General features: G+C 45.5%; 1 protein-coding gene across 5 annotated transcripts in view; it reads right to left on the bottom strand.

Moving 5' to 3' along the window:
* The window catches only part of FGF14 (fibroblast growth factor 14), a 309,088-nt gene that overhangs the window by 7,147 nt on the left and 276,109 nt on the right, over window positions 1–25,832 (bottom strand). For all 5 annotated transcript variants that reach the window (XM_028728197.2, XM_077927681.1, XM_077927682.1 and 2 more), the window contains one exon: window positions 2,840–3,038. In XM_028728197.2, coding sequence (XP_028584030.1) covers window positions 2,840–3,038 — 199 coding nt within the window. The remainder of the gene's footprint in view (window positions 1–2,839; window positions 3,039–25,832) is intronic.

Here is a 25,832-nt window from a genome sequence, read left to right as displayed (position 1 = left end):
ACAGCACTCACTGGTGGCAATGCCATATTTGTGGCCCTCTCCTTGCTTTCAAAGCGAAGGAGAAGTGAAAAGATCAGCTGCATGTAGTGCAGACAAGCCTGCTGGTGTTGCCACCTCCTTTTGCATACATCTTTCCCAAAGGCACAAGAACCAGTTCAGGATGATATTTGATTGTGGTTGTTTTCATGCTGCTATTTAGTTATTTTTGACTACAGTGGTACCTTGGGTTACAGATGCTTCAGGTTACAGACACTTCAGGTTACAGACTCCACTAACCCGGAAGTAGTACCTCGGGTTAAGAACTTTGCTTCAGGATGAGAACAGAAATCGTGTGGCACCAGCGCACCGGCAGCGGTAGGCCCCATTAGTTAAAGTGGTACCTCAGCTTAAGAACAGTTTCAGGTTAAGAGCGGACCTCCAGAAGGAATTAAGTTCTTAACCCGAGGTACCACTGTATTGCAAACTGTATTAGGAGGGATATAGAGTTATCAAAAATAAATACTAAATTATAACTCAGAAAAATTTAAGGAGCATAATCAATTATCTTAAACCAATGGCCAAGCCATAACATAAAATGTGCAGCATTTTGTTTAATTTCATTAACTGTCAATGCACATTTTTAAGCATCTTCTGGAAAGCGTGTCCTCCGTAAAAGAGGGCACATGTTGCGGTGAGACCTGAAGACTGACCCTCTTGTTGTGGGTGGGTATATTGGATAGCCACAACACCCGGCTGGTAGGTCCCTCATTGCTGGGTTTAATCTGGCCAATGGGGTGCTGTTTCAATGGATCGAGAGACCTATAAATACCTATGCACGTGACCCAGAGCTTCCTCTTTTGGCTCGTGCATCGGAACACCTGCCCACCTCTCCCTATATTTAGGGCATTTTGCGATTGACCTTCCATGGCAGGAATTTTCCCCACTTGGCTGATTGGCTGTTGCCATTTGGGTTTTGCCTGCCACATAGCAAATTGTCACAACTTGTAAGGTTGCGGATAGGCACTGGTTCAGGTGATAAGGATGGGGGAATGGTCTTGCCATCCCTATGTGAAGGGTATTCCATTAAAGGAATCCAGGGACTCAACTTGGTTTGGTCAAACCCCGAGAAGGGGTTGTGCCCATGCTTGAGTCCAGGGGAGCATCTGGGGAGTGGACATAGCCTGGACCTGGGCTTTCTACCTACCTCAGGTGTTCACCCTTGGCTGACCTATGATAGACTCTGGATCAGCGCTACCTGCAAGGGTGCAGGCAGCTAGTCGAACCAGAGCCTATGCAACCACTCACTTTCTGTAATCAATAAAGTTGTGGCCTAAATTCTGCCAAAAACCAAACTAAAATTTGAGTCAAATGTGTTTTTATTTAGGGGGGAGGTCTCTGGGTCTGAACACGCAAATCTGAGGAACAATGGCAATAATGAGATGGAATAGGTATAGTGAAATAGATGAGCACATTTGAAAACTCATTGAAAGTCACCACTCCTAAGAAATGACCTCTAAACTGTAGTTCTGTGGACTGGAATCTCTATCAGATAACATTTGCCCACACAAAACTTTCAAGGTTCTTTGAAGGAGGTTGTGATAGCTGAATAGATTTCAACATGGTTTAACTATGTTGTGTGGATTAAGATCAACATAAAAGGGATTTAAATGAGTTGCAAAAAGGGACAATGAAAACCTGAAGTACGGTGGCGATAGGACTTAGGTTGGCAAGATGTGACGGAGGAAGAAGAAACGCAGGTGTGTGTGTTTGAGTTGGGGCACTGAATTGTGGGAACCTGGGATGGAGGAAAGGGATTCTCCCCTTTCCAACCTGTCAGTCACTTTGGAAGAGGGACCAGGGACGCCAGAATTCCCCTCCAGTGTTCATACGGAATGGGGAACTTTCATGGAGGCTGGAAAAAGCATGATCAGCCGAGGTGAAGAAACTGAACAAATGGCAGCAGTGACTGAGAGGGAGACCAAACAGGAGGGTGCAGCCTTGCCACCTAAAACCAGGACTTCCTTTGCAGATGGGAGCAGACCCACTTGTCCCGACAAGTGTGCACTTGCAATCTCAATATTCCCACAAGGAGAGCGAGTCTCATCAGCCAATGTACCGTGCCTCATCTTTAAAAGCTTGGTGAGAGGGGAGGAAAATTTGTTGGGACATCTTCCATCACATCTGTTCAGTCTTGGATATATAAATGGGCTGGGCTGGACATTTGACTTAGCTTTTATAAGCACTTTCCATTGCAATTTTCATTTTAAAAAAAATCATCAGAAAGAAAAGCATATGCTGAGATTCAGATCTCCCTAGTTGGTTAAACAAAAACTTATCACAAAGCACGAACCCTGAATTTTTATTCTGAATTATATTTCACAATGCACTTTCAAGCAAAGTGCTCTACATATATTGTCTCAACAATCCTTTCAACAGCCTTGTGATATTTTTATCACCCCCATATTGCAGGTGGGAACTGAGGCTGGTGGGAGAGGAATGGCTCTCTCAAAGGCCACCTATTGAGCTTACGACAAAGACAAAATTTCATTCTTCACAGCCCCGTCTTTTAGCAGCCATGCTACATCCACAGCCCATTTTGAGATGCTGGAAAAGTGCTTTCGAAAGTGGCTTTCCACACTCAAGCCCTGATCAAGTATCACCACACGCACAAAAAGCCTTTCATGTGTGCCCTTTTCAAACAGAATGAAGCAATATACAAAATACTCCTTGGAGCTAGGGAGGTGTCATCCAGCAATCTTTAGAAACCCTTGGGAATGATAGAAATGTACCCCTGAAGTCACCCATTCTGTGTGCTGCAGAAAAAGTGAAGATATGCTACTAATGCCAATGCAAACCTTACCTTCCAATGGCTTCGGTAGAAAATGCGCTGCTGGTTTTGTTTTCTTCACTCTATTTCCTTTCATGACTTGGCCTTCTTTATTGAGCCCCAAGAACCAGGCCCTTCCTGACTCTTGCTGTCTGTAGAGCATTGATGAGTAGATTACATAATAATTTTCAAAAACAGACTCCTTAAACTTGCATTCTGGTGTAAAAAGTTCCTGCAGGGGAAAGAAAAGACGTTCAGAGGACAATTGCAGCAAGTGTTCTCTGCCCCCTCCCCCCAATTCTGTTTTGGGTTTACTACATTTAAATACAAAAACCCATGTGGCATCTGGGGCTTTTTAAAAAAGATCAAAGTTCAGTTCCAAGTTTTGTTATTGGGGAACCTTCGGCAATTCAATTCATGCTTATTTAACACATCTGTAGGATGAGGAAGCACAGTTTTAAAATGCCTAGCACAAAAAGCTAAGACTCTTTTGATGAAACAATGCATGCCGTTCAGGCTCTTTGGTTGAATGCACGGAAGACAAATATTTGAACCACATCAACAAAAAGAAAACATGGGAGCAGTAAAGGCACCACTTTCTTTTATGTTGTGTCTATTTCTCCTTCTTGGAGACATCCAAAGAAAATACCTCCTATGAAACTGATTTATTTTTTTTTAAGTCAACTGAAAGTAAGAGGTGAAAAGGCCTGTGTGGAAAGAGTGTATAGTGATGCCTTGGAATATAGGAAACTACTTTATACCAAGTCAGATCATTGGTCCATGTCAGATGCTGTTGCGGTTGCTCGAGAGTAACCAGGCAGGACTCCAACCTGTCTTTTACAGGCTTTATTTTGGTGCAAACAATTTACAGTGAAGAGCTCATTTCATGTCTGGCTCAATCGCTAGCAGAATCTAGGAGTGGTCTGTTTTTGTACCTCCCCCAACATGAAAGTTTCATCACCCCAAGCCTTTTCCGCCCCTCCCTGCGCATGACCGGGGATGGCAGGGGTGTGCTTCCCTCCCCTCTGGCTTGTTAAGGCTCTCTCTAGCATCCTCTGCTCCTTGCACTTCTATCTCTCGCCTCTGAGCCGATGGCAGTTCCCTAACAGTCCATCTAGCTCAATACTGCCTACAATGACAGCTTTCCAGGGTTTCAGCAGGGAGCAGTCTCAGTCTACAGGGAGATGCTGGGGATTGAACCTGGGACATTCTGCATGCAAAGCAGATCCTTTACCACTGAGCTATGGCCTGCGGGTGGCGCTGTGGGTTAAACCACAGAGCCTAGGACTTGCCGATCAGAAGGTTGGCAGTTCGATGGGGTGATGGGGTGAGCTCCCGTTGCTCGGTCCCTGCTCCTGCCAACCTAGCAGTTTGAAAGCACATCAAAGTGCAAGTAGATAAATAGCTACCACTCCGGCGGGAAGGTAAATGGCGTTTCCGTGCGCTGCTCTGGTTCGCCAGAAGCGGCTTAGTCATGCTGGCCACATGACCTGGAAGCTGTACGCCGGCTCCCTCGGCCAATAAAGCGAGATGAGCGCCGCAACCCCAAAGTCGGCCACGACTGGACCTAATGGTCAGGGGTCCCTTTACCTTTATGGCCCTTCCCTTCCCCAGTAGGCTACTTAACAGCTCCACAGGCCAAATCTGATAGGTGGGCAAGCCACCCACTTGTCAATCAACTGACATCACAAATGACATCATTTGAAGTCTGGATGTCAAAGCAGGCAACATGACACTGTTTTGAAGGATCACCCTCCCTTTGCATCAGCAGTTGCAGGGAAGATCCTGCTCAAACTTGCTATACTCCGATTCTTTTTTACAAGGAGAGGCCATTATGTTCCATCAGCCATAAGGGTTTTTAATGCAAAATCTGTTTCCCAACTCCTCTATGCTTCAAAAGTCTGGTACAACGGTTCATTTCCTAAGTTACACGGGTTCCAGGCAAAGTTTCTTCGGTCCCTATTATAGGTCCCAAACTGTCCCAAATTCAATTCTATTTCTGGAAACAGGTGAATGCCCACTCTCCAGCAAAGCATGGTGGACTGCCCTGAGATACTGGCTCAAGATCTCAGTTTTCGGAATGGGGAAGGGATTATTAGTACATTTAACCAACGAGTAGTTTGTCAGCCCATGGCTGAAAACTATGGCCAGAAAAGCCACCTCGATTGGACTGCCATCATTCCTCTTATATCGTCTGGGTTACAACATTGCCCTTGAATCCCTGAGGCAAAGGCTTTGGGACACCTAACATAGTGACCTGCGATCCCAATCTTATGTAATTTGTAGCCTGGTCACAGCTGGAATCCAATCTGGGTATGACTTTCAGATATCCTCATACCTTAAGAATTTGTCTGTACCTACCTATCAGCGTTTATTCACCAAAGCCAGACTAAACGTATTTCCCTCGGAAGTTCTAAATGGCAGACTGAGAGGCATCCCCTATCAGAATACGCTTTGTTTATGTTCCCAGGACGTCGATTGTATGAAGCATATTCTACTGCATTGTGGGCAATATGAGCAAGCAAGGGACCAACTGATCAAACCCTTACTGGCAAATTTGCTGGGAAAATCTGAAGCCTCCCATATTAAATATCTTTTGGAAGCCAGGTCAAATGATATTACACTGGCTGTTGCAAAGTATCTTTCGGAGGTTATAAGAAACAAAGGTCATTATAACCTAGATAAAACAAAACGACTGCCTTGGTTTCTTCCATCTGTCTGTCTGGTCGTTTTCAACTGTATCTAGTTTTGAAATTGTTTTTTTGAGTGTTTGGACTGCAATAAAGTTTTTGATCTGATCCTGCTCAGTGCTGCATTAAAGTGCTTTGCAAAAGCACTCTTTGAAACAGCCTGCATTTCTGGTTTAAGTGGGTGGGCAGCCAGAAGCAATGGGGTAGATTTCGCTGGCTTAAAGGAGAAGCATGAGTCTCATCAAACAGTGCTTTTGCTAAGGGCTTTAGTCACCACTTATATCTTGCTGCCTTGACTGCATGATCCCATTCCCTGCTGGAAACAGGGTGCACAGCCAATGCGATATTAAACCCTGTCCTCCCGCCCGCCAGCAGTGATGTCAGCTGATGGTTGGGTGGATGTGGTATACAGAAAATGGGCTCACGTTTCTCATCCCTATAATATATAAAGCATGGCTAACAAAGGACTTTTGAAATGTTAAAGAAACCTTGGGTAAACAATTTCTGTTGCTAAAAGGGACCACTCACAATCATGATTCATTGCCATTCAGTTATATTTGGCTGCTCAGAAACCAAGGTAGCAATAATTATTTCAAGTGCAAAAGCAGAAGCTTCTGTAAACCCATTCGTAAAAGCAGCAAAATCTAAAGCTAAAATCCTCCTATTATGCTCAATAGATATTATATGTAATTTTAGACTTTTAAAATCAAATCCACTTGCTTGGTAACTTTTATTAAGAATTGGCTTTCTTTGACTAGAAAAATATATATGAAAGATTTCAATATAACCAAAAACTTAAGTTAAAATTCTTCAAAACTGTAGATATTGAAAAAGAGTGAATAAACTTTCACTAATTCAGACTATAAGTACAATCTCCTGTATCCACCAGAGTTCTTAAAAAAGCAGTTAAACTTGGAAAATGGCCAAGCATCTAGGAGTTGCCAATTTTATTTTAAAATGACAAAGTTTACCATTAGAGTTTCGAAGATATTTCTCTGAATCCGTATTTTGGGTAATAACGAAGGATCAGGCTAACTACGGTATGTTGGTAACCTTAACCCTGTGGTAAGAAACTATATTCATTTCCACCTTTTGAATACTTGCCCTCTGTGGAAAAATACATATGTAGATTTGGGCCATTTAGGATTAAACTTTTCTCCATTTGGTAGAAAAATAATGCCACATGATACTACCCACAACTATGTCTGGATCCAAACTTTTAAGTACAGTATTGTGCAAATAAAGACAGCTGCCATATTGTGTAGTATGATCACTAAACCAAATGGTACGCAGTCCCTAGCTCATATAAAAGCAACAAATTTCTCTATACTGTATATATATATAGCGAACGTAATTTCCTTTATTTTTGATGCTCACATATAGTTGCCAATGCTTATATAGCTGAAGCAGCAGCACACATTCACAAGAGGAAGATTATCAGCAGGCTTGACAGAACCCTAAGCCTTGCAGAAGTATAACAACCTTAAGGGGCCCCAATTAAAAAAACAAAGACCTAACGAGGACTGAGCATGCTCAGTGGTCATGGAATGCTGGTTGACGCATGGAAAAATGGGTGGGAGGTGGAATGGAATGGAGTAACCTGAAGGGGGCAGGGCTGCCTCTCTGAAACAGTAAATACTCCACACTGCAACATTTTAACAGCACTTCGTTGTTTGTGTGTATCTATCTATGCAATCAGGTGAAGTGGAAGGGGAGAAAATAACATCGATTTACTTTTCAATTTACACACAAAAACAAAAGCCAGCATTTAAGTTCAAAGCTTGCATGATTATGAAAATAAGTGAACTCAAAGAATTAATGAACCATGGGTAAGGCACTTGAAAAGCAACCACCTTATTATTATAATTAGTCATTTCTCCCATGCTACTGGAATAAGGGGGGTGGGGAGACAACCAGGAGGTCCCGGCACTTGTGATACTAATTTGGAATACATCATTCAATATACATCAATATGGGTAAGATCCAACCAAAGCTAAGAACCTTTAAGTTTTGTTGATTTAAATACCACAGTGTTGCATTTGGCAATGCGTTCCTCTTTTTTAAAAACATGCTAAGTAGCCACCCTAGCGTGTACATTCATACATAATTAAAAGTAAGAATTTTAATGCAAGGTTTCTCATCCGCTAATACTTTGGGGGTGGGGGACCTCTTTTGCTCTTGGTGCTGCTGAAACTACAGCACAATTGTTCATTTGTTTTCTTTTGTTAGGAGGGACGCGGGTGGCGCTGTGGGTAAAAGCCTCAGCGCCTAGGGCTTGCCGATCGAAAGGTCGGCGGTTTGAATCCCCGCGATGGGGTGCGCTCCCGTTGCTCAGTCCCAGCGCCTGCCAACCTAGCAGTTCGAAAGCACGTCAAAGTGCAAGTATATAAATAGGGACCGCTTTCTAGCGGGAAGGTAAACGGCGTTTCTGTGTGCGGCTCTGGCTAGCCAGAGCAGCGGTGTCATGCTGGCCATGTGACCCGGAAGTGTCTCCGGACAGCGCTGGTCCCCGGCCTCTTGAGTGAGATGGGCGCACAACCCCAGAGTCTGTCAAGACTGGCCCGTACGGGCAAGGGTACCTTTACCTTTACCTTTCTTTTTGTACTGCTAGCACCCATCCCTTTTTTGTGCAAAAGACAGAACAAAGAGGTTCTATGAGCAGAGGGTGGGAATCAGATCTGAGCATCCGCCCTCGAACCCACATGCACCAGGAGTGGAAGTTTCCCATGATTAAGTCTATAAACTCAACCAGCCATTCCCTTTCTGGCAGGATCTAGCAGCCCTGCTCCTCCCAGGGCCTTCATGTACATGATAATCTCACTCAGAGCAAATGATTATACCTTAAAGGTAAAGGGTAAAGGGACCCCTGACCATTAGGTCCAGTCGTGGCCGACTCTGGGGTTGCGGCACTCATCTCGCTTTACTGGCCAAGGGATCCGGCGTACAGCTTCCGGGTCATGTGGCCAGCATGACTAACCCGCTTCTGGCGAACCAGAGCAGCGCATGGAATCACGGTTTACCATCCCGCCGGAGCAGTACCTATTTATCTACTTGCACTCTGATGTGCTTTCAAACTGCTAGGTTGGCAGGCGCAGGGACCGAGCAACGGGAGCTCACCCCATCGCGGGGATTCAAACTGCCGACCTTCTGATCGGCAAGTCCTAGGCTCTGTGGTTTAACCCACAGCCCCACTCGTGTCCTGATTATACCTTACAGAGCCCCAATAAACTACAAAGATCTTCTCTTGAGCATGCTGTTCCACTTTAAGTAAATGTGTACAGCAGGAGGCTTGCAAATAATAATAGAATGGGATGGAAACTAGAACCAGCCGTTGTGTTCTTGAATTCCATGTGCCCTGGATACCACCCGAGCCCTCATTTAACCTAACCAAGCCTCTGAGGTGCATCAATCATATATCCTTCTCCTGCTTTCACTGTCCTTGGGATTCCCTTGCAAAGTGGCATAGGGAATCCATGACATTTCAGCTGACGTGCACTTTTATTATAAAAGTGAGAAATTTTGAAGCTAGTTAGATGACAGGTGTAAAATCCAGAGAGTTCTGCAGTTTTGCAAAAGTCATCTGGAAAAAAAGAAAGTGATGGGCTGACAAAATATTGAATGCTCTGTCATGTACTATAGGCTACATTTACGGTAACTCTTCTGGAACTGCTACTAGTACAGCTCACTTTGACTTAAACCTCAATATAACTGGATCAGCGGAGAGTTGTCTTGTCCTAGCATGTTCAGAGGAACTCATAACCCTTGTAGGTGACATGATTACTGGGTTGAATTTTCAAATTATGGGGTTTCCCAAGTGACATTCTGTTTATGTTATCTGTTTTTACTGCAAATCTTTTAAGAGATGTATGCATTTACATTCAACTAGTTTCAAGAAAATTGATTTTAGACTAGCATTCTTGCTGCAGAGAAATTGCATTTATTCAGCAATAAGGAACGCCATATTTTCTTGGTGGGGAAATGTGATTCTTTTCCTAGGTAGTGCATCCAGAACCCTTGAAACTGCACATTGCGTGTGGGGCCAAAGCTCAGGAACTTAGTGGCTAGTGACCATGTCATCATATGATAAGAAGTGACAGTCCAACTCCTCCCCCACCCCATACCCATACAAATTTGACAGTGTTTTTAAATGGACTCTTCTACTATTTCCATTTCAGAGATGAACATTTCCCACTCTCTGGTCTCTGACCGTAATAAATTATCTATCTATCCCACTTCCCACTCTATTTGTTCACTAGTAATGCTGATTATAGCCTTTTAAAGTATAAAGGGGAGAAATAACTCCCTCGCCAATGTTGCCCTGTCATTTAATGAACTTTTAATGGGTTCCTGCTTGCTACTGCCTAAAAATGTAGTTATAGTCCATGTACTAACCCATCCCTCTGGCACTAGAGTGCAGAAGTGTACTGTTTTTTTTTTTTTTTAAAAAAAATCTAGAAAGAGCTCTCCCTAGTCACATACTAGAAAAGGCCAATTGTATTTCTACCCAAGTCTGTCATTCTTTCCATGGGGAAAAGATTTGGGGTTCAATCCAGTGTCCATGTTAACATGGTACAGTTGTGGAGCTGCACCAAACTCTGCCCCCTCCTTCTCCTCCTTGCCACATACACAAGCAAGCAGGCACTGCATCACTACAAAAGAAAGAAAAAACAACAACCACTTTTCTCATAACTTGCCAATTTTGTGTGTGTGTGCCAAACTACTATATGGGGGACGCGGGTGGCGCTGTGGGTAAAAGCCTCAGCGCCTAGGGCTTGCCGATCGAAAGGTCGGCGGTTCGAATCCCCGCGGCGGGGTGCGCTCCCGCTGCTCGGTCCCAGTGCCTGCCAACCTAGCAGTTCGAAAGCACCCCGGGTGCAAGTAGATAAATAGGGACCGCTTTCTAGCGGGAAGGTAAACGGCGTTTCCGTGTGCGGCTCTGGCTCGCCAGAGCAGCGATGTCACGCTGGCCACGTGACCCGGAAGTGTCTCCGGACAGCGCTGGCCCCCGGCCTCTTGAGTGAGATGGGCGCACAACCCCAGAGTCTGGCAAGACTGGCCCGTACGGGCAGGGGTACCTTTACCTTTATTTACCACACTACTATGGGGAACGAGAGGTCATAGAATTGTAGAATTGGAAGGGACCACAAGGGGCATCCCCCTACAATACAGGAATCTTTTGTCCAATGTGTCTCATGCTCTACTGACTAAGCTATCTCTAATATTCTATATAAATAGGGTTTCCGGGTGCTTCCTTCACTGCGAGAAGTGAAGCTACAGGGAACCAGGCAGAGGGCCTTCTTGGTAGTGGAATCCCTGTGGAATGCCCTCCCTTCAGATGTCTAGGAGATAAAGAACTATACAAGTTTCAGAAGACATCAGAAGGCAGCCTTGTATCGGGAAGTTTTTAATGTTTTATTATGTTTTTATATGTGGTGCAAGCCGCCGAGAGTGGCTGGGGAAACCCAGCCAGATGGGTAGGGATTTGCTCAGATGGGGTTTGTTCAGGGTACGTGTGCATAGGATTGCAGCCTTAATCATTTGTTAATTTCAGCTGTTTCTTTTCCAGGTAAATGGGTTGTTGTGCAACGAATGTGCACGCCGTACACCAACACACACTCTTCCTCCATCCATGCACTGCATTTATATTTTCTGTTTCTGTTTTACAGAACAAACCCTTCTCAGCATGCCTCTATAACAGAAGTGGTTGTATTGACTTTTAAAATTATTTTATTTTTCTTCTGCTCCAACATTTTGTGTTCCACCTTCATACATGATAGCCAATGTGGCTTCAGAAGTAACAAAAGAATCACAATTGACAGTAAAGGTAAAGGGACCCCTGACCATTAGGTCCAGTCGTGGCCGACTCTGGGGTTGCGGCGCTCATCTCACTTTATTGGCCGAGGGAGCTGGCGTACAGCTTCCGGGTCATGTGGCCAGCATGACTAAACTGCTTCTGGCGAAGCAGAGCAGCGCACGGAAAAGCCGTTTACCTTCCCACTGGAGCGGTACCTATTTATCTACTTGCACTTTGACGTGCTTTCGAACTGCTAGGTTGGCAGGAACAGGGACTGAGCAATGGGAGCTCACCCCGTCGCAGGGATTCGAACCACCGACCTTCTGATCGGCAAGTCCTAGGCTCTGTGGTTTAACCCACAGCGCCACCCGCGTCCCCAATTGACAGTACAATCCTATATATTCCTCCCCTCTCTCGGGTGGCGCTGTGGGTAAAACCTCAGTGCCTAGGACTTGCTGATCGTAAGGTCGGCGGTTCGAATCCCCACGGCGGGGTGAGCTCCCGTCTTTTGGTCCCAGCTCCTGCCCACCTAGCAGTTTGAAAGCACCCTTAAGTGCAAGTAGATAAATAGGTACCGCTTTATAGAAGGAAGGAAACGGCGTTTCCGTGTGCTGCGCTGGTGCTGGCTTGCCAGCTGCAGCTTCGTCACGCTGGCCACGTGACCCGGAAGTGTCTTCGGACGGCACCGGCTCCCGGCCTCTTAAGCGAGATGAGCACGCAACCCTAGAGTCGGACACGACTGGCCCGTACGGACAGGGGTACCTTTACCTTTACCTCTCTATATGTGTGTTTACTCAGAAGTAGGTCCCAATTAGTTCTATGGGGGCTTACTCCCAAGTAAGTGAGTACAGGATTGCAGCCTAAAATCTAAAATCACAGTAATTAAAAAATAAAGCAAAATGTTGGAAAAAACAATTTGGTGAACACAAACATGGCCTTCTTAGTGCAGTCACAATTCAGAATATGGTAAGGACAATGGAGCTCTCGCCTCCTCTCGGCTTACCTGAGGCATGCAGTGTGTGCCTGGATGTACATACACTGCAGCCCTCAATTACAGTAAGAGGTTGGTGTGCATCTCCCATAGAAGGATCCATCTGTCTCCAGAGCCCCAGCCTGCAAAATGTTCCTGCTCCCAAGGACCTTGCAGGCTAGGGCACTGGGGAGGTGAAAGACAGGGAATATGGAAAGTGGACATGGGCATCCCATGGAAAATAGCTCATTGAGTTTTGGTTCATGAACTCAGTTCTACGCTGTGCACTCCACTACTGGCAAACGTATTCCTTGATTTATTTACAAAGGAAAAAAGGGGAACGCATTCCTCACTGAGCAAAGTTAGAGAGCTTCCCATCCATTCTGCGTTGACGACACATGGTACTATTAGCTCAAACGGAGCTCGCAATAGGTTCGTGCTCTCTTTGGTGCTAGCAATTGTTTCCCCATACCTCCCTCCCCCTCCCGAAGGCCGCCTTTCATCCAGAAATAAACTGAACACCACAAATCCTGAACCAGGGATTTCATCTTCTGCTCCTGTCAACAATTACAAAGAAGCACAAATGTTAAGGAAGCCTCCTCTACCCACACGTTGTCTGCCTCTTGCTTAGCACTTTGCAGACTCACAGCTTTTTCAAAACACCCACGGTCTGCTTACCTCTCTCACATAAGTCATCAGCATAGACCTCCATTGAACACAAGCTGCTTCAACCATTAGATAACTGGTCCAAAAGAGTATCATAATACTCTTTTAGAGTACATTAATTTTAGAGTACATTATTCAACAGTTTCCAACAAATTACTGTCACAAGAATAGGGTGGGTCTCAAAAACATACAAAACTGGCAGGAAGTCCCGCTTGCAAAGGATAAGTGGGAAGCTCGTTTTATGCTCCTATCTATTTATATCCTATCTTTCCTCCGGATGCAGGTGACACTGTGGGTTAAACCACAGAGCTTTGGACTTGCCGATCAGAAGGTCGGCGGTTCGAATCCCAGTGATGGGGTGAGCTCCCGTTGCTCGGTCCCTGCTCCTGCCCACCTAGCAGTTCGAAAGCACGTCAAAGTGCAAGTAGATAAATAGGTACCGCTCCGGGGGAAGGTAAACGGCTTTTCCGTGCGCTGCTCTGGTTCGCCTGAAGCGGCTTAGTCATGCTGGCCACATGACCCGGAAGCTGTACGCCGGCTCCCTCGGCCAGTAAAGCGAGATGAGTGCCGCAACCCCAGAGTCGGCCATGACTGGACCTAATGGTCAGCAGTCTAACCCCTACTCCACACTGCATCTTATTCCTTTGCAGCAGTGTCTCTGCCTGCTCCTACACCTGATGTGACGTATGATGGAGAAGGTGGGCATGGTTCGTGAGGAATGGCTTTGCGGGTCAAATTGGGATCTGTGCTTGGCCTAATTAAGTCCACAGACTGGAGCATCCACTGGATTTAGGTCAGTGTTTCCCAAACTTGGGTCTCCAGCTGTTTTTGAACTACAACTCCCACCATTCCTAACTAGCAAGTCTGGGAAACCCTGATGAGCCTATTAAATTCTAGACACTTATTTAAGCAAGATGCTATAATCATAGTACAATGAATCTCAAAATAACGATCAGTATTGCACTTACAGCAGTGCATAGTTTATTAGGATACCTTTTCATGAAATTATTTAACAAAATATAAATTTCAGTTTATAATTTGTTTTATTAAAATGAAACCAAAGTGTATCCATGAATAAATTAGTTTGTATTGATCACTGCTGGGCAGGTTTCCACTTTGGTTATGGCATAGAGGGAGGGAAGGTTATGACTTAGTCAGAACTCGCAGTGAATTAAACGGAACATATGTAGCTTGGGAAATTGTCTTATTTTCCTTTTCTATAAGGTTCAGCGTGTTCAGTAAAGGTACCAAGGAAACTGATACAGCATCCATATTTTGCTGGATATAGGTACAAGGCAAATCTCTTGATACAAATATGGTTTACACACACTAAAAACACTGATCTTAATAAGCTGGCTACAGATTAGTTAAATAAGAGTGCTTTGGTCTAATCCGATTTGCAGCTGGATTCACAATTTGGTTAAGCTGAAGCATTTTAATTTAAGCTGATTTAATCTCATTCAAATCTACAGGGCTAAACCAGCTTAAACCTTAGCAATTTAGCTTAACTGGGTTAAGGATGGAGCTGTTATTCACATTACTGCCAATGGAACAAAACAAGTTAAATTCTAACTACTTGTGTGTGGGTTGGGCTGCCCTTGACCTTAATATCCTACAGATTGGCTTAGGCTGCAATCCAGGCCACACTGATTGGGACGCGAACTGCACTGAAATCAATGTGTTCAAGAGCCACTCTGGGCATTGCAGCAGGCTAGAAGAGAGGACAGGCACATGACAAACTTGTGAGCCTTGTGTAATGCCCAAACTGGGGGCCCGCATATCTCCCCGGTGAAAAGAGGCAACATCTCCTGCTGCATATATGAGTTGTCACTTGACCTGTTACAAAGCATCCCTCACCCAGAATGCTTCTCTTTCATCCTCCACAATCGGGATGGAGTCAGGCTTCCCTTCATGCACCACGCTATTCCATGTCTGGTCTTACATAGCCAATAGATTTGTTTTCCAAACATATGCTATTAAGATAAGAGAGTGGAAACCTTGTTGATGGCTGGGCAGGCAGTCAATAAGGTCTGGTCACCTGGGAACTTGCAACTCATTTGGAGAGTTCCTCAATCCACATTTGTGAAGGGATCCTTTAGTCAAGGAGCAAGGAGGATGGTGGAGAGGCAAGCTACCGACTATGATAATGCTTCCCAGAGACCCGAGAGAGTAAGGAGCACACAGGACCGGTCAAGCTCTGCCTTTACTGGGACTGATTTAGCAAGCTCCAACAAGGAGAATGCTGGAAGCTCATAAAGGCAATAGGAAACGTGTCAGGCTCCTGCTTAAAATTCGTTAAATCTTACAAGAAAACCACTTAAAAAGTAGATGATGGGATTTGCAGGGGCAATCAATAAGGAGGAGAGTGCTTTCTTAATCCCACTACAATACCATTGCTTCCCATTTACAAAGCCTCCCCTGCCGCATCCCACCCACCTCCTGCCACTTCATTTCCACAAACGCCCATGGAAGCCCCATGTTTGCTGCCAAATGTGTAGCTCCATCCTGATGTCTCCTTTGAAAATGCACATCGGATCATGCTGTTGGCAGCAGTTGCAATGTTACCCCCAACCAATGCTTGTCTTAGGAAAGCCCACACCGATTCTTTTGATATGCTAAATATATTATGGCAAACAAGAGGGAGTGGGGAACTGAAGGAAAAGGAAACATTAACAATGAACCCACTTGGTTTATAAAGGCAGAGATTTTAAATGCTACCAAGCCGGCCCATCATGCTATATAGCATGGGTGTCAAACACAAGGTCCGCGGGCCGAATCCGGCCCGCCAGACCTCATCATGTGGCCCATGTAGTCTGGTCTATATATATCTGTGAGGGAAGCTTGGGCTGCGGCGCGCGCGCAGGGCGCCTCAGGTCCCTTCTACGCAGGCACAGGCCTCCCCTTCCTCCAGCTACCTAGCCGAGACTTATTTGACACGGCGAGGGCGGGGTTGGATATGGGAGGCCGCTGCTGCTGCTCTCAACTTCTTTTCGGGCTCGCCGGGGTGAAATAAGTCCCGGCGGGAGCGCAGCGGGCCTGCGCGAGGTGGAACGCGGAGAAGGGCAGAGCCGGCTTCGCGCACGTTGGAGAGAGGGAGACCGAGAGCGCGCTTGTGTTTCGGGAGCGCGCCCTGTGAATACTCGGGGCGGCGTGCTTTTGCTTTGCTTTTATTTCTTTAGGCGCGTTTCCGCGCTGCCCAATGAACAGCATCCTCTGCCTCTGGGGATTCACGATTCAAAAGCAAATTCGATACGCAAGTGCATGTTTTGTAAATAACGTCAGGCGCGGCTTCCGCAGGGTGCGCTTTGCAAAAATTTATATATGGAAAAAAAGCTGATAAGGAATTGGTTTATTTTTTAGGGTATTTACACATCATGCAATTTTTTCCTCAATGTTATTACAGGGTCCGGCCATCAGTTCCCGCCCTCCTCAAAGGTTTAGGGTAGGTAGCAAAGGGGGAAAAATCCAAACAAATGCTCGATTAAAATTTGGGGAATGAGAAAAATTAAAACCTGCACATCTTGTGTAACCTAATCACCAAGCCAAACAGGAAACAATTTTTATATTCATATATGTATTCAAATGAAATCAAGGTGTAGTGTTCCATGAGCCAGAAGCTCTGCATTACTTAATCCAGCTGTTAAAGGTGTCATGGGCTTTGAAGACACTCGAACTCGAACCGGCCCTTTGAGGGTGACCAAACTGCTGATGCGGCCCCCGATGAATTTGAGTTTGACACCCCTGCTATATAGCTTAGAATGCCCACTCAGGGTGGACATTGTCTGCTTTTTACAATTTTTATTTAATAAAATTACAAAACTTTTTCCCTCTTTGAAGATGACTTTGAGTATAACATTTCATTCACAGAACATCTACTCGCCAGGAACACATTACTAGCCACTAATGATATGTGTTGCAGACAGTAGCTAGTTCAATGAACGAAACAGAGAACAACATTACAAACAGATTTCAACTTTTATAGCTTGGTGAAAAGCCACAGGTATGTGCAATTGACAATGCTTTTCTCTACACAGCAATATTTGCTCGATAGTCATGCATCTTCAGAAAGATAAGTATAGTTGACCCTATTCCCACTTCATTCCACTGAGGAAAGATCTACGTGACTTCTATTTAACACTGAAGTGTTCTTCGCCCATTTCAAAATGTATGCAAGCAATTTCTCTTTGATGAAGTTACTTGATCTCCTAAGCTACAAAGAAGTTAATGACGCATGGCTTGCACTGTATGCCCAGAGTGCAAAGCATTATGTAGGTTTTATCTCAGAGACAATGCAATGGGGCTTATCAGTAGTCCCATTACAGAAATTAGAAATTAAGGGCAAAGCAGGCGGAGGGCAGTTCCAGACATGGGCTTTCTCAAGTGATTAGTCTGCTTTCGCAGGTGACCAACTTTTCGCCAATCACTGCTGGTTCAAATGACAGGGCCACCGTGAAGGAAACACCATGAAGGATGATGTGCAAGGGGTGAAGCCGTGAGAGGTTTGGACAGATTCCAAAAGGAAGGAAGGTTTGCAGCATTTCCAAAAAGCGACATGAAGCAAAGCCAGAGATTCAGAGCTTCAGCGCAGAGTTGGTGACCAGCTGTTCCCGGACAAGGTGCAAGAATCTTTTGTGCTAGATTCTGAGGTGGAGGCACAACTGCAGTGGCATATAATAATAATAATAATAATAATAATAATAATAATAATAATAATAATTTATTATTTATACCCCGCCCATCTGGCTGAGTTTCCCCAGCCACTCTGGGCGGCTCCCAATCAGTGTTAAAAACAGTACAGCGTTACATATCAAAAACTTCCCTGAACAGGGCTGCCTTAAGATGTCTTCTGAATATCAGGTAATTATTTATCTCTTTGACATCTAATGGGAGGGCGTTCCACAGGGCGGGCGCCACTACCGAGAAGGCCCTCTGTCTGGTTCCCTGTAGCCTCACTTCTCGCAATGAGGGAACCGCCAGAAGGCCCTCGGCGCTGGATCTCAGTGTCCGGGCTGAATGATGGGGGTGGAGACGCTCCTTCAGGTATACAGGACCGAGGCCGTTTAGGGCTTTAAAGGTCAGCACCAACACTTTGAATCATGCTCGGAAACGTACTGGGAGCCAATGCAGGTCTCTCAGAACCGGTGTTATATGGTCCCGGCGGCCACTCCCAGTCACCAGTCTAGCTGCCGCATTCTGGATTAATTGCAGTTTCCGGGTCACCTTCAAAGGTAGCCCCACGTAGAGCGCGTTGCAGTAGTCCAAGCGTGAGATAACTAGAGCATGCACCACTCTGGCGAGACAGTTCGCGGGTAGGTAGGGTCTTAGCCTGTGTACCAGGTGGAGCTGGTAGACAGCTGCCCTGGACACAGAGTTAACCTGCGCCTCCATGGACAGCTGTGAGTCCAAAATGACTCCCAGGCTACGCACCTGGTCCTTTAGGGGCACAGTTACCCCATTCAAGACCAGGGAATCCCCCACACCAACCCGCTCCCTGTCCCCCAAAAACAGTACTTCTGTCTTGTCAGGATTCAACCTCAGTCTGTTAGCCGCCATCCATCCTCCAACCGCCTCCAGGCACTCACACAGGACCTTCACCGCCTTCACTGGTTCTGATTTAAAGGAGAGGTAGAGCTGGGTGTCATCTGCGTACTGATGAACACCCAGTCCAAACCCCCTGATGATCTCTCCCAGCGGCTTCATATAGATATTAAAAAGCATGGGGGAGAGGACAGAACCCTGAGGCACCCCACAAGTGAGAGCCCAGGGGTCTGAACACTCATCCCCCACCACCACTTTCTGGACACGGCCCAGGAGGAAGGAGCGGAACCACTGTATGACAGTGCCCCCAGCTCCCAACCCCTCTAGACGGTCCAGAAGGATGTTATGGTCGATGGTGTCAAAGGCCGCTGAGAGATCCAGCAGAACTAGGAAACAGCTCTCACCTTTGTCCCTAGCCTGCTGGAGATCATCAACCAGTGCGACCAAGGCAGTTTCAGTCCCATGGTGAGACCTGAATCCCGATTGGAAGGGATCCAAATGGTCCGTTTCCTCCAGGCGTGCTTGGAGTTGTTCAGCAACCACCCGCTCAATCACCTTGCCCAAGAATGGCAGATTTGAGACTGGGCGATAGTTGGCCAAATTGGCCGGGTCTAAAGATGTTTTTTTAAGAAGCGGTTTAATGACCGCCTCTTTCAGCGGGTCTGGGAAGGCTCCCTCACAGAGGGAAGCATTCACCACCCCGCAGAGCCCATCGCCCAGCCCTTCCCGGCTCGCTTTTATCAGCCAGGATGGGCAAGGATCAAGGAGACAGGTGGTCGGTTTCACTTTTCCAAGCAGCCTGTCCACATCCTCGGAGGTAACAGACTGGAATTGATCCCATGTAACAGGACCAGACAGAACTCTAGCACTCTCCCGCCCTGGCCCTGCTCCCACGGTGGAGTCTACCTCCTTCTGAATCTGAGCGATTTTATCTGCAAAAAACTTTGCAAAAGCATTGCAGGAGATCTTGGGGTCCCTACCAGGCCCCGGTGGTACAGGTGGTTCCGATAGATAGCGTGGGTTGTCAGCACCCGGGGCAAGGCAAGTAATTTGCGCCCCCTAACCCGTGGATTTGCGCCCCCTAACCCTAACCCCCAGATGTTGCACCCGGTGCGGCCGGCCCCCCCTGCACCCCCCACGCTACGCCACTGCACACCTGGCTTCCATCCCCTTGCATCACCACCTCTGCCAGTACAAAGGGCTACAGGAAGGCACACCCCATTCTCATGCACATTGCTAACAATGGGTCCTTTTGCACCAACTACAGAAGCGTCTGTAACCTGAAGCGTCTGTAACCCGAGGTACCACTGTACTTGGGAGGAATGGGCTGTGGAAGTGGTTACACACCATGTTTAAATCCTTTGCTGTCAGGAAAAAAAGCAACTGAGTGTTTCGCCATTGCAAAGGCTTAAACAGGTCGGCTTCGTGCAGTGCCTCTGTGAGCATGGGGCATCATAAACACACCAAAGAAAAGCTCCCTAAAGAAATCACCATGGATGTTTGTGAATCTAAAGCAGAACAGAGCCGATGCCGTATTGCTTGCATACAGATTTGGTTCTGAAGTATTTTTTTCTCTCCTTCCTGATTGATTAGCAGGTATCATTAGACACATGAATTGCTCCATCTAATCAGATGATAAAAGATTATTCATGTGATGAGCTTATAATTTGAATACATTCTGAGTGGCATCATCAAATGCTAATTAAATTCTAGACTTTCCTTTTTTATAATTGGTACCAGGGGAGTATTCTACACATAATTTTGAGTCAAGGAAAAGAAAAAGTCCTAACATCTTCTTTTAATACACGTTTAATTGCATGGTGCCAATTAAGGCACAGTCATCCCAGTCCACATATGGTGCTTGTACCAGGAGACCCACATTCTTATGAAAAATATGCAGTGGGGAGACATCTACCTGACTGCCTATTGCAATGCCATTTTCCTGCTAGACTAAGAGCTCAGGTAGGTTAAGATGGCCAAATATATACAGATATAGGGACGGTATACAAATTTAATAAATAATAAAAATACATAAAAACAAACAAACAGGTATCCTGGTTTCTGAGACTACTCATAGCTTGAATCAGCTGTGGGGAACTTGAAGCCCACAGGAATAATTAAGTACCCCATACCTCCCAGTTGGCTGCAAAGTTGATGCCAGATATGGTTATCAAGTGTGGTACAGGTAAACTTGGCTTACAGGAATTGAGGGAGAGATAGATCCAGCCCATCAGGTCTCTTCATTTGTCCCACAAGGCTGTTTACCAAGCCACATCCACCAGCATTATATGTCATTGTCAATCCATTATATGCATTGTATATCAGAGGATTCAAATGAACAGCCTGTCTGTCTGTCTGTCTCCCTCTCTCTGTGTGTGTAAAAATACTCTGTGACTTCATTAGCTCAGTTACCCACTTGCCTCTTCATCTGAATACATGCCACAGTTAATATACTGAAAAGAACATAGTCTTCATACGGGGTGGGGGAGATATGTCTTCAAAGGTCAAAGATGACTCAAATATACATTGCTGTGGCATTGGGGAAGTTTCACCATGATCAATATTTGTATGCAGTTCATATAAGAAGTTTCCTAACTCCCACATACCATATTGCTCCTCCATTTCAACACAAATGTAAGAAACAGAATTAAGTGTTGTGTTCTATTTTCTAACCATTTTCAAATTTTGAAGCCAGCATGTGGGCAAAGCCCACATCCACTTTCTAAAAAGGTCTTCCCCTAGTTGAAAGAATGATTTCTAAATTGAATATGTTAATGACGGTGGTGATGGTGGTGTTTGATTACTGTGGTGGATAAGAGAATACTTATTTCCATAAAAAAATACTTAGCATATATAGAGCACATTTACAGCACTAAAACCATCTTGTATAACATCACCACAGCAATCCTACAACAGGTAGGCCTGTATTACCATCCTTGTATATTAAATGGGGTGGGGGCTTAGCTAGGGCTGCCAAATAGATTTGTGACTGAATTGAGATTTGAATTACGTTTTCTATCTAACAGCTCACAATTTTGTTACATGAGTTCTTCATCCTACTTTACATACATGTCTTCATTGAGCCATCCAGTAATGAACCCAAGATCTCATTCCTAATCAGTCACTTCAAGTTCAGACCTAATGAGCATATATATGTGGAACTTGTATATCCCCCCACCCCCATTTTGCATCACTTTATACTGGCTTACATTGAAGCATTATTTACATAAATAAATGGGAGTAAAATATGCTGTTCTTCAGTCTCCTTCCATCCTCAAGCTAATGGATTCCCACGGAATGATGAATTCATAACTACAAGACTAATAAATGGTTTCAGCTGTCTCGGGAGTGTGGGCTCAAACTCACAAATGTGTCTTATGATGGGTGAGTACTTAGTCTGCACAATGAAGTTCAAAGGCATGAATAGCCTCTTTCAGTTGTTAAGACCTTGTTTCAAAATTAGTATTACACACCAGTTGGATGTTTCTGAATGGGGCCCGTTTTATTCAAGCACAGTTAATTGCAAATGTCAGATTTCCTCAAAGCACATCTGCAGCAACCAGGTCCCCCCTCTCCTCCCTGTCATTTTTTGCTCAGATGCCCTGAGGAACAGTTTCTTTCGAGAGTGACCTACATTATGGCAGGCTGGCTGCTACAGCTGCAGGGAGTTATCTTTTAAGGTGGTGTCAACTGTCAGACTAATACTGAAACACCAGTCCCTGGCTGTTAACTTCTCCAGGGATGGTTTCTGGGAACCCTCCAGTCTTGCATAAAAAGAGCCAAGTCCAGGAGACAACTCCTTTTGTCCATTTAAGAAAGGGGGAAAAAGCTGCATCACATATATTGTGCTTCCTTTTCTGCAATGCCAGTGTTATGTTCTACTAGCAGCTACTTGGCTGCCAAGTAGCAAATGCCAGATATGTTCTTAAGCAACGAACAGAGTAGAAACTAGTGACAACAGAATCTGTCTATATTTCAGAAGCAGCCATTCTCTCTCTCTTTCTCTCTCTCTCTCTCTCTCTCTCTCTCTCTCTCTCTCTCTCCATATATACGCCACAAAGATACAGCTTTTACATTCATATTCCACCTTTTCGCCAAGTAGCTCAAGGTGGCATACATCAGTGGTGTGTGGTCAGACGACTAGGGGGACTAGGCTAGTCCCCTAAATGTTCCCTTGGCACCAGCTTCTGGCTGGCTGAGGGAGGCATGATTCTCTGATGGTTCCAAGAGCCCTTCCACCACCTTCCCAAAGTCCGCCTGGCTTTGGGAAGGAGGCAGTAGGGCTCCAGCATCCTGTCAAAGACCTGTCTCCTCTTTCCCAAAGCCTGGGAAGCTTTTGCTCAGCTTAGGGAGGCGGGCTAGATGCTCACATATGCGACATTGGGACATGGCAACGTTGCCCCCCCCACCGCCCTTGCAAGCTGGTGCCTGTGGCCCTAACCGTTCTCCTACAAAAAAAATTCACCGCATGTCACTGGCATATATGGTTGTTGCCCTCCTTGTTTTGTTAGTTTCTGTTTGCCACTGTGCAGTGCTTTGGAGTCACAAGACTCTGTTTACATTCCAGACATTCCAGGCTGTTGGAAGCCTCATGGAAGACAGGAGACAGATGTGACATTACTGGTTTCCCGTTCCTTTGTTTTCCAGTTGCTCTCTGCTCTCACAGAGAGAGGATGTATTTCTTTTCTGCCTGCGTAGCTTAGTTATAAAACCTAGCAATGTAGCCCAAACTTCTCATCTCTTCCCTGTGCTGGAAACTCTGCTGAATGGGGGATGTGCCTGGAGCCTTATCAGAGGCTCAGGTCGTTAATCACGTTGGAGGGTGATTCCGGAAGAGTTGCTCGGTCGAACACAGATTCCAACAGTTTTATCCTCGTAATAACCCTCTAACACCTTACTTAGACTGTTAGACTGAGGGGTGGTGACTGGGCAGAGGTTACCCACTGACCTCCATGGTTAAGTAGGAATTTGTACACTGGTTTCAAAGGTCCTAGTCTGTGTAGAAACACCCTCAAGCAGTGAACCTGCTCCATTCTCATAGGGCAAATGCAACGCCAAGCAGAACAAATTGATCACCCACTCTCTTGGCACAGGAACCAACTACTAGCTGCACCTCCAACTTTCAGTTTATCATTTAGTGGCCCCCATTCAGCTCATTACCACACCCAAGAACCGGTTCAGCACCTTAAACACGTCACCTGTTTGGCAATTCAGCAGTGTGGCCTGGAAGACAAGGTACCCCCCCCCCCAATCAATGGGTTTACCTGGTTCCAGTTTCAAGGGTGGAATGCCATAGCTGAACTGGTGACCTGTTTCTAAATACAAATACCTTACCCTCAAAACGTTTAGATGGCAGACATAACAAAGTTATTGTAAGCAGCAGACACTGCCCTTGTAATAACGAAGAGGTGGAGTCAGTGCCACACGTTCTTTCCAAATGTAGTTGTTATCAGTGGGCTAGTGAAACTGATATTTTCCACTCTACATAGTCCTTTCCAGGTTAATCATCTGAGTCATTTTAGTAGAGGCCTTTTAAAAAATTCACTGAGCAAGTTGCAAAATTTCTAAATATTCCAATTTCCCTCAGACAATGTACAATTGATTTCTGATTTGTCTCTTTTAACTACATTCATCCCCCCCCCCCATTCTGTAGCTTTTGTTTGTGATGGTTGGGCTATAAATAAATTACATTTGCATTAGGAACAAGTGTATACGTATTTTCAAACCACCTGTTAGATTCTGACTTAAAATTCAGGTGTACATTGGGGGGGGGGAGTCTTAGGTAAACACCCCCAAAACGTAATGTGTGAAAGGGCTCATTGACAACACAGTGTAAAATAAATAGGACTAAAATTGGAGGGGGGGGATAATTGATTATATGATCATTTCAGAACTTCATTTTGCTCAGCAACAAGCTGTATACACATGTAATAAGAGTGCAGATGTCTGATTTCTAGACTGATAGGAGAAGAACAGGAATGAAAATGATCTGAAAAACTCAAGCAGAAGTAAAGTATTGTTCAAACATTCAGTAAAGTAAAACCATAAATAATGCACAAGTATTAAATGGATGATAATTGGCTGGAAAGCTTTACTGCAAAAAGAAACCTGGCATTTATGGATAATCTGCTTGAGAACGAGGAAGCAGTATTATGCTACAATCAAAAATGGTAAAATAGCCACTGGGCTGTTTCTTCAGAGGTATCATACTGAAAATGTTGGGTATAATAGTTTCACTTTGTTCAGGGATGTTTGAGAAAGATTGTACTGGTGGTTGTTAACGGCTGCCCTGCCTGCATGCATATGCGGGTTGTACAGACAGTATCACTCTGTGCAGCAAATTGCCATAACAACTCACATTTGCCTGCTGTGATGTGACTGCAGTATTCCCTAGGATCCTCAGACATAGCACTTATCTCCAACGTTTTCATAAATCCTTACAACAATTATAATTCAGGAGAAATGCAGTGAACGTGAGCAACAACAAAGCAGGAGGAAAGGAACAAAGCAGCTTGGGTAAGGGGCACATGGAACAGGCAGTTAGTGACCGTGCCGTGTGCCAGCCCCTCCTCCAACCTGGGGAATTGCGGTTGTCCTATCTGCCAGCCCTCAGGTCTGCAGCTGCTGTTGCTGAATGCCAGGTTGGCTCTGAATAAATACCTCCCTCATCCATGATCTGATTAAGGATGAAGAGGCTGATATGGTCTGTATGGATGAGGAGGCTGAGACCTGGGTGGGTGAGCAGGGTGGAATTGGTCTCACCTAAGTACTCAGTACTCAATGTTCTGAATTGTGGTGCTGGAGAAGACTCTTGAGAGTCCCATGGACTGCAAGAAGATCAAACCTATCCATTCTTAAGGAAGCCAGTGAGTGCTCACTGGAAGGACAGATCATGAAGCTGAGGCTCCAATACTTTGGCCACCTCATGAGAAGAGAAGACTCCCTGGAAAAGACCCTGATGTTGGGAAAGATGGAGGGCACAAGGGGAAGGGACGACAGAGGACGAGATAGTTGGACAGTGTTCACAAAGCTACCAGCATGAGTTTGACCAAACTGCGGGAGGCAGTGGAAGACAGGAGTGCCTGGCGTGCTCTGGTCCATGGGGTCACGAAGAGTTGGACACGACTAAACGAAAGTACTCAGTGCAGCGGACTTGCTAAGATTCTTCTCAGCTGAGATTCTTTTTTGGGGGGGGGGTCCTAGAGTGTGTGTTCCGGCCAATTGGGACAGATTAGGGATTCTGCTGGTTTACCACTCACCAGTGGCATAGAATGGGTTGCCACTGCCCGGGGCAAGGCAGCTACCGAGACCCCTAACCCGTGGACTGTTAGCACTCCCTCAGTTCCTTCCACCAGTCCAGTATTGAAT

This window comes from Podarcis muralis, chromosome 4 (genome assembly GCF_964188315.1).
Source record: "Podarcis muralis chromosome 4, rPodMur119.hap1.1, whole genome shotgun sequence".
Lineage (NCBI taxonomy): Eukaryota > Metazoa > Chordata > Lepidosauria > Squamata > Lacertidae > Podarcis > Podarcis muralis.
The sequence above is the reverse complement of the archived record's forward strand: the minus strand, read 5'-3'. Positions and strand labels throughout refer to the sequence as shown.